At 50.1% G+C, this 12804-nt stretch overlaps 3 protein-coding genes across 3 annotated transcripts; all 3 read right to left on the reverse strand.

The window, feature by feature from the left end:
- Window positions 1-3678: 3678 nt before the first annotated feature.
- Window positions 3679-4975, reverse strand: P152DRAFT_452415 (uncharacterized protein; the record flags this gene model as incomplete). Its single annotated transcript, XM_033678292.1, has 3 exons — window positions 3679-3763; window positions 4103-4170; window positions 4220-4975. 3 exons carry the CDS (start codon window positions 4973-4975, stop codon window positions 3679-3681), a joined length of 909 nt encoding a protein of 302 aa, XP_033530551.1.
- Window positions 4976-8913: 3938 nt separating this feature from the next.
- On the reverse strand, window positions 8914-9953 carry P152DRAFT_375881 (TLD-domain-containing protein; the record flags this gene model as incomplete). The annotated part of the gene is made up of 3 exons (XM_033675609.1): window positions 8914-9055; window positions 9105-9430; window positions 9486-9953. Coding segments are annotated over 3 exons (936 nt in total), but the record flags the coding sequence as incomplete, so codon positions are not given.
- A 322-nt stretch (window positions 9954-10275) lies between these two features.
- P152DRAFT_461976 (uracil-DNA glycosylase) lies at window positions 10276-11851 on the reverse strand. Its single transcript, XM_033680244.1, has 3 exons — window positions 11240-11851; window positions 10725-11184; window positions 10276-10664 (listed from the first exon to the last, which is right to left on the reverse strand). Exons 1-3 carry the CDS (start codon window positions 11602-11604, stop codon window positions 10554-10556), a joined length of 936 nt encoding a protein of 311 aa, XP_033530553.1. The 5' UTR covers window positions 11605-11851; the 3' UTR covers window positions 10276-10553.
- Window positions 11852-12804: the final 953 nt, after the last annotated feature.

Genomic DNA, 12804 nt, shown 5'->3' on the forward strand with positions numbered 1-12804 from the left:
TCCGGAGTGACGCTGTCGCTCCGAAGACCAACGCGAAGGGCTCGGTTGTGGATTGTAGAAGTCATCAGTAGACGCTACACGTGGTGCAGGTTTTGGGACGACAGGGTTTGGGAACCCTGCCTTTAAGTTTGTGTCTGGCTGTGAGCGCAGCGGAAGATGCGAGTCAAATGTGGGCGAATAAGATGCAGTGGCAGGCTGTCTTCTTGTTTCAGTATCTGGTCCACTGGGCCCTTCGTGTCGGGCCATTGGTGTTTTGCGGAGGCAATTCATAGACCAGTGCTCCTTGCTCCCACATATTCTGCATCCTTGCTGGCCCAGCTGAACGTAATTGCCGCCCCGTGTCTCCTGCCGGCGTTTCTCCCGACCCTGAAGATATGCCTCCATCTTCGGGTCCCGCTCTTGCACGGCTGGGGCCACTATCTTGTGGCTTGCTCCTAACGGTTCTCCTCGGGATCCTCCCAGTAAATTCCATGACGCTGCGTCTGGGGGTGGTTGTGGGGGTGTCGTGGCCTGTGGCGTGTCGTGCGGATGAAGTCGGAATTGCAGCGGCCTCGATTCGAGTTGGGCTTCTCTCGTGCGGGGCGTAAGGTTATGCTGCCAGTTAAGCGGTCGTTTATTTTGGGTTGGAGTACGAAACCCAGGGGTAGAACCACTGCCGCTATCTTCTCTCACGCCCGGTGAACGGGGAGCCTGAGAGACACTCGGAGCGGGAGTCCTTCTTACAACAGGCTCGCGCCGAACAGGACGTAAACCTGCCGCATGGATTCGGGGCCCAGACTGTTCCTTTCGCTCGAATAAAGCCTGTCTTTCCCGCAACTCTCCCTGTGACAAGTCCGAGTTTACTCTAGGTCTTGTGATCTGGTTCGACGGTATACTAAACTGTCCGAAGCCCTGCCACTGACTCCTGTCTCCATCTTGGTTGGCTTGCGACTCTTCCCGTGGAGCGACTTGCCATTGAGGGCGTGATTGAGAAGGTTGAGAGTAGGGTCGTCGAGCAGTCCATGTCAGAGCATGTGGTCTAAAGAAGCCGGCGCATATCGAGCAGATCTCATGTGGATGAGAAAGTTTCTGAAGGACGATCAGATTGACAGACACGAAAGGAGAGGGAAAGTTATTCCCATACCTTGATAGACGCATTTCGAGGCATAGTATAGAGTGAAACAGCCCCAATACAAAGAACTTCCACAACTAAAAAGAGGTATCAAGTGGTTCCATCGGCGATTCAATTCCGCAGTGAGCTCCAGCCGCGAGATGCCAACAGGAGATACCGATTGCCATCAAAAAAGTTCCGGTCGAGATCCCGATAATAAGTGGGGCCACTTTATATATAGCACGTGACTGCCTGAGATACTGGCAGGGACATCGACGATCCAGAAATGACATGAACTGTTTCAACTCCAAAAACCTCTCCCATTCACAGTTCACCTAATTATATTCGATATTCGATAATGTCTTCTGAGTGCCTTAGCATTGATTGGTTCGCAGGCCTAAAAAATATTTTAGAACTCAGTTTCCCTTCTTCATTTAATATATCCGATCAGGCCGTGAATCGACTGACGGCATCAAGAGTTCAGGACTACATCCTCAAATGATCCCCCTTCTTTCATTGCGCACCTGATCCGTGTACAACATACGGTACGCCATTCAATCGAGGTGCTGGAGTGGCTACTCTGCTATCTCGGCAGCTTTGGGCGGCATTGGGCTTCCCGATTACGTACTTGCTTAAAAATGCTATGCCTGACACGTTTGGGATTCCGTATCGCGATCGCTATCGCGTTACATCAACCCTAGTGCCCTCCGTCACCAAGAATGTTGCTCTCGTATGTTCCATCGTCTTTCTCCTCTGCATGAGGTATTTGCTTCCGCAATTTACAAGAAATCTCAAGTCAAAATTGTTAACTAGGGCTGTGGTACCTATTAATACCTACGCGACCTCCCGCAGGACCCAGGGGCCAGGACAGGGACAATGCACAATAATCAATAATGGAGCTTTGTTGGCAATCCAACCACTTAGCCAATGGGAGAATTGGCAATGAATGATCACCAATTTGGGTCAGACATGCTGCATGAGTGATGAGGCAATCGTCCAAACGAGTCAGGAATGTATTTCAAGAGTTCATCCGCGTAGCAACTAACTGGGGGTAGCCCACTCTCACTAAGAGCTCTAGAAACATGAATAGCAGCGACAGGCCAAAAACCCCAAACCATCGAGGCGGAGCACCACGTGTGAAGTCCAGAAATACTTCCTAGCTATGCCTTATCAGGTTATCCTAGATTTCCATGTACGTACTTGGCGACAATCCCCACTCTTGCCTCTCAAAGACCAGGGTAACTTGAGGGTCGGCTTGGAGTCCACTGCAGGTTGCTATATATTGACAATGGATTGTTTTTGCCATCATGGAGACAGCCGAGATCGCGACGCCCGTGAACTAAGGAACTCTCCGCCGCTGCTACAACTCCCCTGCGACACACCGGCGATTCTACCATCCGGGAGATAGTCTGTTTGGCATGAACGAGATACTCATCCAGGGGCCTGGCCTTCGAATGGCATCGGCTTAAATGGCTACCGTATTATCTATCATGATGGTAATTATATTTACCGTGAGACAGTCGTGGTGGGTGCTAGCCTACGACAGACCGCCGGTTTAACCGGACCGTAAGCGCATGCCAACATTAATAATACAATGATGACCATGTACGGCATGTACATAATAGTATCAGAGACTCGGAGTCAAACAAGCCAAAAGATGACTGGCGCGGATCGGATGGCTTCCGCGTCGTGGTGGAGGCGCGGAGCAATTTAATCTTTCTAAGTTCTTACATAGTTACTACTTACAGAACGGCGCATGCAGGGCGATCAGCTAAAGAACCTTAACACGAACTTGCTGGAACCGCTCTCTGTCATTCGAAGAAATTTTCCAGGGATACGAGTGGTTTAGAACTTATTATCTGTCAGAACATTTCAATATTCCATGTCCTTCTATGCCCTTTTGATGCATATCGTACACAGTGTATAAAAAATGCTGAAGCCAAGGGAATTAAGAGTTAGATCACACAGGTTTTCAATGACCTCAGCGGCTTCGTTGTCATCCGAAATTTCTATTTTCCTTCCCGAGGCATGTTTATTTAAAAATTCCGCGTCTCTCAGCTACCACCATGTCAGCGTTGCGAGTGGGTTTGAGCATCCAACAGTACAAGCCGCGCCCTATCCTCCGGATAACGTCTATCCGCAGAAAGTTTCCTGGTCGCAGCTGCATTACCAAGTCCGCACCTTGTTTCTGACTATAATCCTTCCATGTTCCTAGGCCAGTTAAGCAAAATTCTACCGGTGCGCGGCACTGTTCTATCTTAAATTGCTGCGGTGATCTCAGATCTACCCATGGTGCGACATCTCCTCTGCCCAACCACCCCACGCTGCAAGGCCGCCAGCCCGTTGACAGGCGGTCCGCGGGATCTCCGGCCTCCACATATTTCGTGCAATCGCGCCACACCCAGTCGGATCGGGATCCGCCCGCACATGAACCATGATAGATCAAAGTATCGGGATCAACGACTCTGGGTCCTGGGAGCAGATGTCTCAGAAACGTGGTTGTAAGGCTGAAGGGTCACACCTGGTTTGATGTGCTGTTCGATGAAGTCTGATAGGCGATGATTCCGCGTCAAGCGTCGAATCATTGCTTAAAGTCGCTTTGGTGCTGCGTTCAGAAACATCCCACAAATAGACTGGGGCTGGAAGTGCGGCGTGGATCCAAACATGCGAAGCCTATATGCGGGGGACAGTGTGGAACTATGGAATCATTATTGTCCTACTACAAGTTGGGCCACTGAAAATAGTGATGGAATTTCCATTTCAAGAGACAGAAAGTCTGTTTCTAGTATCAGGTAATGATGGCCGTATATGGAGCATTCAAACTCCGGTCCTATGATTCGTTATGTCGTGGTATTCCAGAGGCGCCGCCCTTGATACATCAAATCCCACGTAAAATGTCCATTGCGGTTCTAAAGAGGAGCCAATGTCCGCAACTCATCTGGTGCTCCATTGGCGCCGCAATAACCCCACCCAACTCCATATCATTCAGAGAGGTCAGTCATTAGGGCTTACTTAGCGACAGCCCGCGTAAGTTCCTCTTGTTTTGCCGCTTTCAGATGAATTCGCTTTACATGATCCCGCTGTTGGAGGTTAGCGTAGAGCATGAGCTGAGAAGAGGCTTGAGCTTACCATATTGTCTACTCGGCTGAATACACGCTCGCAGCCTTCCCATTCGCACAGCACGCCCGGGTTATGTTTGGCCTCATGCCTCGCCAGGTCCTTCTTAGAGCTGAAGCCGCCACCGCGCGCTTGCGGACACCCTTCGTGCCGGCAGAAGAACGATTTTGTGTGTCTCTTGTGATGTTTTCGGAGATCGCAGCCCCGGGTAAACACTGCCCGCGACGTGCAAGCCGGATATGCACAGCTCCAGGTGCCTTGCTTATTTAGATATCCGTATTGTCTCAGATCACCGGAACTGGGGGATACCGAGCGAGAGTAATCAGACCGCTGCGGATCTGGCGACGACTTGGCTGTGTAAACCCCGGCAGACGTAAAGGAGGGGGATCGAGAAGCGCGAGTGTGTAGCTCTGGGCTGAGACCAAGGCCATTATCATGGTATTGATGATGTGACCGAGGAAATGAGAATGCTGGATCCGAAGGAGGGAACGCTAGTTGCTGAGAATCCGCAGATGGCGGCGGCGAGGACCAGATCTGCTGGCCCGTGTAGGATGTTTGCGAGTACGGTGCGTAGGTCGTTTGAGGAAGGTATTGTACAGGTGCATATGGAGGCGAGAATGTCGGTGCAGATTGCGGAAGAGAAGCTGCTCCTGGTCCGTAGATGGCTGGTATCGCAGTGTTCCCGGTCGAAGACGAGGCTAATGATGCCATGACTTCCTCGTGACTCATCATGGAGAGGTCTGTTTGGGATGGGTAGTAGCCAGACATGACGAGAGACATTAAGAACTGAATTCAATGAGATGAGATGAATATGACGATTAATTATCAAATTATAAAAGAAGGCCCAATTGTTGAGGCTCAGCCCATGCCTTGCAAGTATACAAGGCTTCGTCGAGCGACCAGCCCTGTGGAAGGTGACAGGTAGGAATGAACAACAAGAGGCCTCAAAGACTTGGGAGTTCTTGTTCGAAAATAAGAAGACTATGAAGCACTCGAGGTAATGCGGGTCATAGAGACTTGATATAGGCTATCTCGCCCGATCGGTGAGCTTGTGGTCAAGCGTCTTACAATACTTAAGTGGCGGAGTTTAAGCTATTGTCCGTACGTTAACTGCAGATGGCCAGGCCTTGTAAAAGCCCACACGTGATCCTCCGTTCCCATCGGTCATTATTTAAGAAAAGCGATGTACGGGAATAGAAGCTGAGGATCGATGCTTGCCCATAATAAGACAGTTCCGGACACTGTCCCAGGCGGGCAAGTCTTGGTGTGTGGAGCTTTTCTTAGCCCCAGGGGGCTTAGTAGAAGGATCGACAGGCACGTCAGAGCCTCGAGGAGAGAGCACTAGAGTTTCATGTTATTTTCTCTCTTTACGGAATAGACTCTCGAAGAAATCGTGTCCTATGGCCTGTCGGCGGGTAAGCATCCGGCAGCTTGGGGAATTGTTTGATCTCCGTCCAACCGATATGCAGAATGCCGCTATTGCAGGCTGCAGCAAGATCCGAGCAGTGGGAGGGGCCATGGACAGGCAGGAATCCTGCATGCCGCTTGGAATAAGTTGGGTGATAGGATTTAGTCTCATGTATGACAAGAGGACGGCTCGCAAATTGAGCCTTTTCCACACCAATGAATGCTTGGATATCAACGTAAACATTCCGACCTTAGGACTTGATGGCTGCGATCTGCAAAAGAGCGACATTGTGCCGGATTCTAGTTTGTTTCGGGTTGGTCAGCACCAACTCCGAAAGATTTAACGCGACGGCTCAACTCGGGTTCGGCTTTTGGAACTATCAATCGGTGGAAATAGAATATTTGAGCAAGGGATCGTGAGCAAGGTCATCCTTCATTCCAGTCGGTACATTAATATCGACTCGATCGCAGCATGATTAATGTTATAGTAATAGATGCTGCGAAATATGGGTAGAAGGGATCCGTAGCGCGTATCTGATTATTCTGGTAGAAGTTTGATGGAATCTCGCCTCTCGGGTTCATGGGGCCGAAATCCAAATCCCACGAAACCAATTAAGCATTTGCTTAGCGGTGAGATGCTTATATTCGAAGATCCCGGGGAAGAGTCAAGAGCATTATTATTGGAAACGATGGTTAAGCGGTAAGGTTTATGAGTTTTGATATTGGTATTGACTAGCTTTGAAGACAAAGATGGTACCTTACATGTAGCAGTTACCAGGACACTGCATGACCCAATAGAGAAAGGGGTGTGGTGTTGGAGAGAAGAGGCGGGAGGTTCCAAATTCCAATGTCCATCCAGGGGGTGTCCATTCTCTCACCTTCACTTATCTCAAGGTCTCATAAAATTCGGGAGAATTGGTACCTATCCTCAACATGCAAGTCAAACATTCAAAGAGCAAGGACGTGGAATACATCATGGTTAGAGAGCATTCTGCAACCTGGTTCTACCAAAGATTCAGATGGTGGGTCATTGACCCGGGGTCTAATTATATTGCCGACAATTCACGATACTTCAACCCCTGCTTGATTGGGATTTGAGATGACGTGAATTGTATTTCATGCTTATGATTTAACGGTAGCTGTCACTGTTCAGCGCTCCGGCTCCTTACCGACTGAAGGGTCGAGTCGATCTCTAGGTTGGTGTTGCACAGTTGTAGAATAGAACGATAGAGAAGACGTAGCTCAATGCTATATGGATCGGTTGCGGAAGACAAAGAAGAAATACTTGGTGGTATGAAAATAGCATTTCCCCCACTCGTTCGGGTTGTCTTGTAGGGAAGCTAGTCATGTCATCGTTTCGGAATGGATTTCGGGGCAAAGCTGATTTCCCGTGGCTTTGCTGGCGGAACAGGAACCCAAAACAAGTCAGTGCTATCATTAGCAGGAGAAGTGAGGCTAGTCCAGCCGGTCGGATATATATTCCTATTGTTGGATTAACCTATTCCTGGGATCGAGTGGGTAGTGGTTTGGACTCTCCACGCAGTTCGCTCAATAAACCCGAACGCAGTTCTGAACTTGGGTCCTATCGCCAATTTGCATGCTAGTCATAAAATAACATTCAGTGGGTTACCTGCCATCAAATATAAGGCCTCCTAAAGCCGATTTAAGACCGCTCGTGGTACTCAACACCCAGAACAGTCAATAAGGTGGGCATTCAATTGTATATTCGGAAGCCGAGTTGCGAGAGCTATGTATCTGTGCTCGTCAATACCTTAGCCATGGTTTAACTCTCTTAGTTAGAACAGTCCGCTACTACTCATTGGCCACCATAAACCGCCCTGTACTGATTTTCAGACTAGATGGACTGATGTAGTTCCCTGTTCACCTCCCGTCTTCTCAGTCAGCTCACTAAAGGGCTCACAACAGGGCAGTTGCGCTTTAAACAATTCCAAATATTGCACAGTCTAACTAATCTCTGTTTTATGGAGAATACTTGATTCCCTTCTGCAGAAACGGAACCAGCCAGCCGTTCTACACCCATCGTGATTGCTGAGCACCCTTTTTGCATGTCAAGCAGCTGAATACGAGAAGGGTTGCACCACACCAAGGTTTCTCGACATTAAGCATCGTACAACCATTCTCCAAAGGTTGAGTAATACGGAACATTATGCATATTCTTCCTTAATCAGACGGCACTTTTCGGCTGCGTGGCATTTGGCTGGTAGGAGTATTCTTGGATACACGCCTCAGTCTCCGGTAGCAAGAAAACTGCAGGATGCCGGAAGCATTCGATCAATGAGAAACATGCGGGACGGATTCGATGAGCATAGCCTATATTCGACGAGCATATCCTATTCATCGTGGTAAGGATACCTAAGACAGATATATTCACATCGAGGACTTGCTATCGGCTAATCAGTAGCAGTTATAGGAAATACTACTAGAATTTATCATAGATGGGATTATATGATCATTGGTCATTCATACTCGCACCCAGTATCTTCGAATCACTCACAGCATGGCTTCCAACCCGCTGGAGATTCTTTTCCATTACCGTCACCGTCGTCTTCGATCCAAGGGCGTCTTCTATGAATGTCAGGGTCCTATTTTTGCTCTGTGTCTCCACGTCATAGATGGCTACGTTCCAATTATCCGAAGACATATGCTCCTTTGATTAGGGTGAATAGATAGATGTGTCTCCGAACTCCGGGCGTCTCTTAATGGAGCATATACTTAGTATGCCGTCGACCTAGTCGTGGTCGTTGACGCACGCGCAAGCTCATGATGGCCGATTGCGGGTCCGGGTCCAGTGAACTAGCCAAAACATTTCTTTTGGGGGGTTGAGCAGTAGAGTGACTGGGCCGGTGGAAAACTGTTCAATTGAATTTGAGGTGTAAGAGGACCGTTAACACAGAAACCCAGCAAACCCATATCTTCAGAGGAGGGGAGTGATCCAACGTTGGTTACAGATATGAAACTGGGGTGAACTCGTGCCTACGCTGACCACAACTGCACGATTGTGGACCGAGGGACAGATGGGTCAGGAGCCAGGAGTACCAGGCTCAGGATCTGAAATGACAACCGGTCGAGAGGAAATGAGAACTCCAGGGTGTCAAACTAGAGTCTTGATTCCCAAAAGAAAGGGGCACGTTCCAAAGCCTGCGCAAAGATGTCCAAAACGCCTTCCAAGAGAGGAGTGTATTGCCTTCCGATTGGACGGCATCGAAGCACCGACGCCATCCCATTATGCCTTTTTTGGTATCAGGGCAGTCAAATTGCGCCAGGGTCTTAAATTATCCAGCGCCCATAAACCATATCTCAACTCCGAGCACGTCGAATTTGGTCCCTTCGTCGCTCAGCGCCTCGTTACCGAATGTGGGACATGAACTCGAAACTCCTTTCTCAAGGTTGTCGTCAAGCCAAAGACCGTAATGACCATCGCTGGAAGAGATCAGCATCAGCCGCATCAGGACCGCGCCATTGAACTTACCCTCCGCCTACGCTCAAATAACTCTGCTCGCAGTATATCATATAGTCGTTGATCCCACTGTACGGGAATGCTTTGAACCTGATCCGCTCTGGTGTACTCGTCCCGCTTCTGCTTACACCATTGGATGACGCCGGACTCAGCATGTTCCTTGCGTGTGATATCGTGGTCATTCGTTGCGCATTCGTCGTGTCTGCGGACGGCGGCGGAGGGAGCGAGGCAAGGGTAGGCAGCTCTTTCAAAATCGAAGCGCGCCATAGAAAGCATTCGCCGGTGCCGTAATAATAGGTGGTTGGATGTGGAGCATCGCTCAGATATGCTCCGAAGACCTGGAGAGTGAACGTGTTAGCTTTGCCGTCGACAAAGTGTTCAATCCCGACGTACATTGTCACCACCATCTTTTACCACCAAAACGAACCCTCCTCTTTTCCCGCGCAACGGCTCTAGCTTCTTGTATAACGTCGCCAAGCTCACGCCGTCCTGCGCCAGACTAAACGCCAACTTCCAATCCTCCACCAGCTGTAGCCGTGGGGGTAACAACAACCGAATCTCCTCCGCCAGCGCTCGCGACAGCAATCTTCCAGAGCCTGTCGTGCTTTCCTTATACCCTTCCAGGGATAACGGTGTCAATGGCGGGGGTTGGAACGGGGATGCGTTCCGCCGTGGGGGGGTGTACACGCGATCCATCGTCGCCTTCTCGTGGGTGGCCGCGTGACCGGTTCGGGGTGGTGTGGAGGAGCTCGCCCGGGGCCCTTCGGATAGGCGTCGAAGTAGGCCAGATACGGCGTAGGTCACCGGGTAGGTAAAATAGGATGCGGATGGTCCGCTAGGTGGGGAGTGGGTGGGCGCCGGAGGGGCGTGGACTCGCTGCCCGGGAGATGATGACGGCATGCGGGATCCAATTCATCAATGAATGTGGGAATCGATAAGGATCGGGGATTAATGGTCTAGGAACAAATCAGAAATGGCATTCCCATCGAATGGGTAGGTTATACATGAGGAAGATGCCTTGAGGCCGCCTGCGTAGTCAGGCGAGTGGGGTATGGATTTCATGGGTACGTGTCATGGAGTTGAAGAAATCATGGAAGGTCAGGTACACCATATCGACCGCTGTTTTTTACGTGACGGGCCGAACGGAAGACCTAAGTCCTAAACTAATTACCCCGGATTTCTTGGCAGATCCCATAGGGCTAAATGACAGGAGCGATTCAGGTATAAAGATCACTGAACTACTGCAACATGTCAAAATTGGGTGACACGGGGGAATCCTTGATTCACGAGCTCTGAATAGGTACGTAGAATCGTGCTGTACGCCAAACCCTTGGTTCACCGCGGCGCCAATTTATCCAGATACTTGTGCAACGGGATCACAAGTAACAATCTGAAAGTTCATAGCCGTAGCGCCCCCAATATTAAAACCGAAAAGAACACCGAAAAGGCACGGATTCCAGCCTAAACTCCAGCTTCCTCAGGCGGAACGTCCAGATTCCAGTTGATCTCACCATCTTCGCCATATCGTTCCCGAAGCCATTCGTTCGTCTTTTTGAAATGCCCACACTCGAACTAGATGACGATGTCGTCGGTTAGCCATGTCGCGTTCAAACCGGGGATAGATGAACCTACGAAGCCTCGAGAAGCACTCAAGGGACTCGGATGCACGCTCTTCAAAACCAAATGCTTCGATCCACTAATTCCCGCACACCGCTTCTGGGCTGGGTTCCCCCATGCTAGGAACACCACCCCTCGCGTGCGCACCTTGACGACGGTGTCGATCACCTTTTGCGTGAATCGTTCCCAGCCTCGGCCGGCATGGCTATTGGCATCGTGAGCGCGAACGGTGAGGCAGGTATTCAGCAGGAGGACGCCACGGTCCGCCCACGGAGTTAGTAGTCCACCTCTGTTCGGAGGAGGAACAAAATCGGGATAATCGATCGCCAGCGCTTTGTAGATGTTCTTGAGGGATGGAGGGGCGGGGGTGGGAGGTCGGACGGAGAAGCAGAGACCGTGGGCTTGGTTGACGTTGTGATAGGGATCTTGACCGAGGATCACGGCCTTGACGGTATTGAGGGGCGTATGACGGGACCTGCATGCCGTTGTTTAGCTCAGCTTTATATGGCTGCAGAACTCTCCTGACATACCAGCTATACACATCAGAGCTGGGAGGGAAGACTTGCTTCCCGCTCTGCACCTCGTTCTTGAGGAATTTCTTCAGTTCCAGAAATTCCTTGCTTGTCACCTCATCCTTCAGGTGTGCCAGCCAACTTTCATGGAGCGTTGCAATCTCCAGCGCCAGCAATTCCTTTTGCTCGTCGGTGAGCTTGGCGACCCAGGCTGTTTTGTCGAACTTTGGAGCAGGTCCTTCTGCCGCCGCAACTTTAGCAGTGCCATTGGTAGTTGTGCTTGGTGCAGCATTTCGCTTGAAGAATGAAGTAATGGTTCCTGAAGGCTTGGATTTCTTTGCTGCCTCTTCAACAGCCCCGGCCGCTTTCCGTTTGAGTGACATTGTGCTCTTGGTGATCTTGAGGAGCTAAATTGAATTGTTAGAGGAGTTTCCACTGATGATGGATTGTAGACAATGCTTGGAACACCACAACACGATGCAAAAACTTGTGTTTGAGCAATGCTCAGCTTTAGCTCATGAATATATATTGGGATAGACTGATCCGGATATGTTCATGTTAACCCCTGATTAACTGCTGAATGTTAACTTCTGATGTGACTGAGTGACTGGTCACTCAGCTGGACGCGTCGCAGCGCGTTCTGGTCCGAGCGGGAGGCACCATGGGTGAGTCGGTGAGACGGTGAGCGGGTCCACCTATGATGTATTGATGCCTGTATTGATGCCTAGTTTGATGCCTCAGCATCAGCCCAGGCCTAATCCATCCCACACCACAGCCACCTGCACATCGGGTGGGGGTTCATATCCAGCGACGGAGCAGCGTCCACTGTGACCGCTGACCAGTATCCAGACTTTCGGATTTGGGAGGACTAGCTTCTAATTTTACAGACAGAATCTACATTTGCGTGTAAGGGCACGTTATCTACAAGTAGCTCTCACCTCGGAAGCTCCAATTTCCAACGCGTTTACTTGAATCACCAGTCCGATATGTCGCCATGACCGGGCGGTTGAATTGCCAGAGGGAGTTTGTCGTGACTCTGGAGAACGTCCGGATTCGGAAGTAGGCATAGGCAGATCCGAACTGAACCCAACGGGTAGTCGACGAGCCATATCAGAAGCACTCCTGAATTGGTCCAGAGAAGAGCTCGAGATGTTACTCGGCGACGATAGGTGATAGATGAAAACGGGTTCTTGAGGGTCATCGGCACTTCACTCTCGCCCCCATTTTGAGCTTATATTCAGATTATTCATCGGTAGTATCGGTGGGATATCAAGCGGAATCAAAATCGGCTGACAGATATAGAATTCTCCGGGTTGTCCGAACTACCAGAAGGACGGCTCAAGGACTTCACCTCAATCGAGCCAGAGTGCGTACACTGGCAGACTAGTTTTACCACGCAGAGGATGCCTCAACTGTCAACTGTCTTCTGATTAACAAAGTCCAACTTCTTTGCGACCAAAGGTCTCAGACTCATCATCAAACCGGGAATCCGACGAGCAATTGCATGCGAGATCACCACGGTCAGCATCCTGCACCAGTTTGAAGAGCATACTGGTCGGTTAGGTCCCTCGACGCTGGCCAAC

Source organism: Eremomyces bilateralis, assembly GCF_010015585.1.
Source record: "Eremomyces bilateralis CBS 781.70 unplaced genomic scaffold P152scaffold_29, whole genome shotgun sequence".
NCBI lineage: Eukaryota > Fungi > Ascomycota > Dothideomycetes > Eremomycetales > Eremomycetaceae > Eremomyces > Eremomyces bilateralis.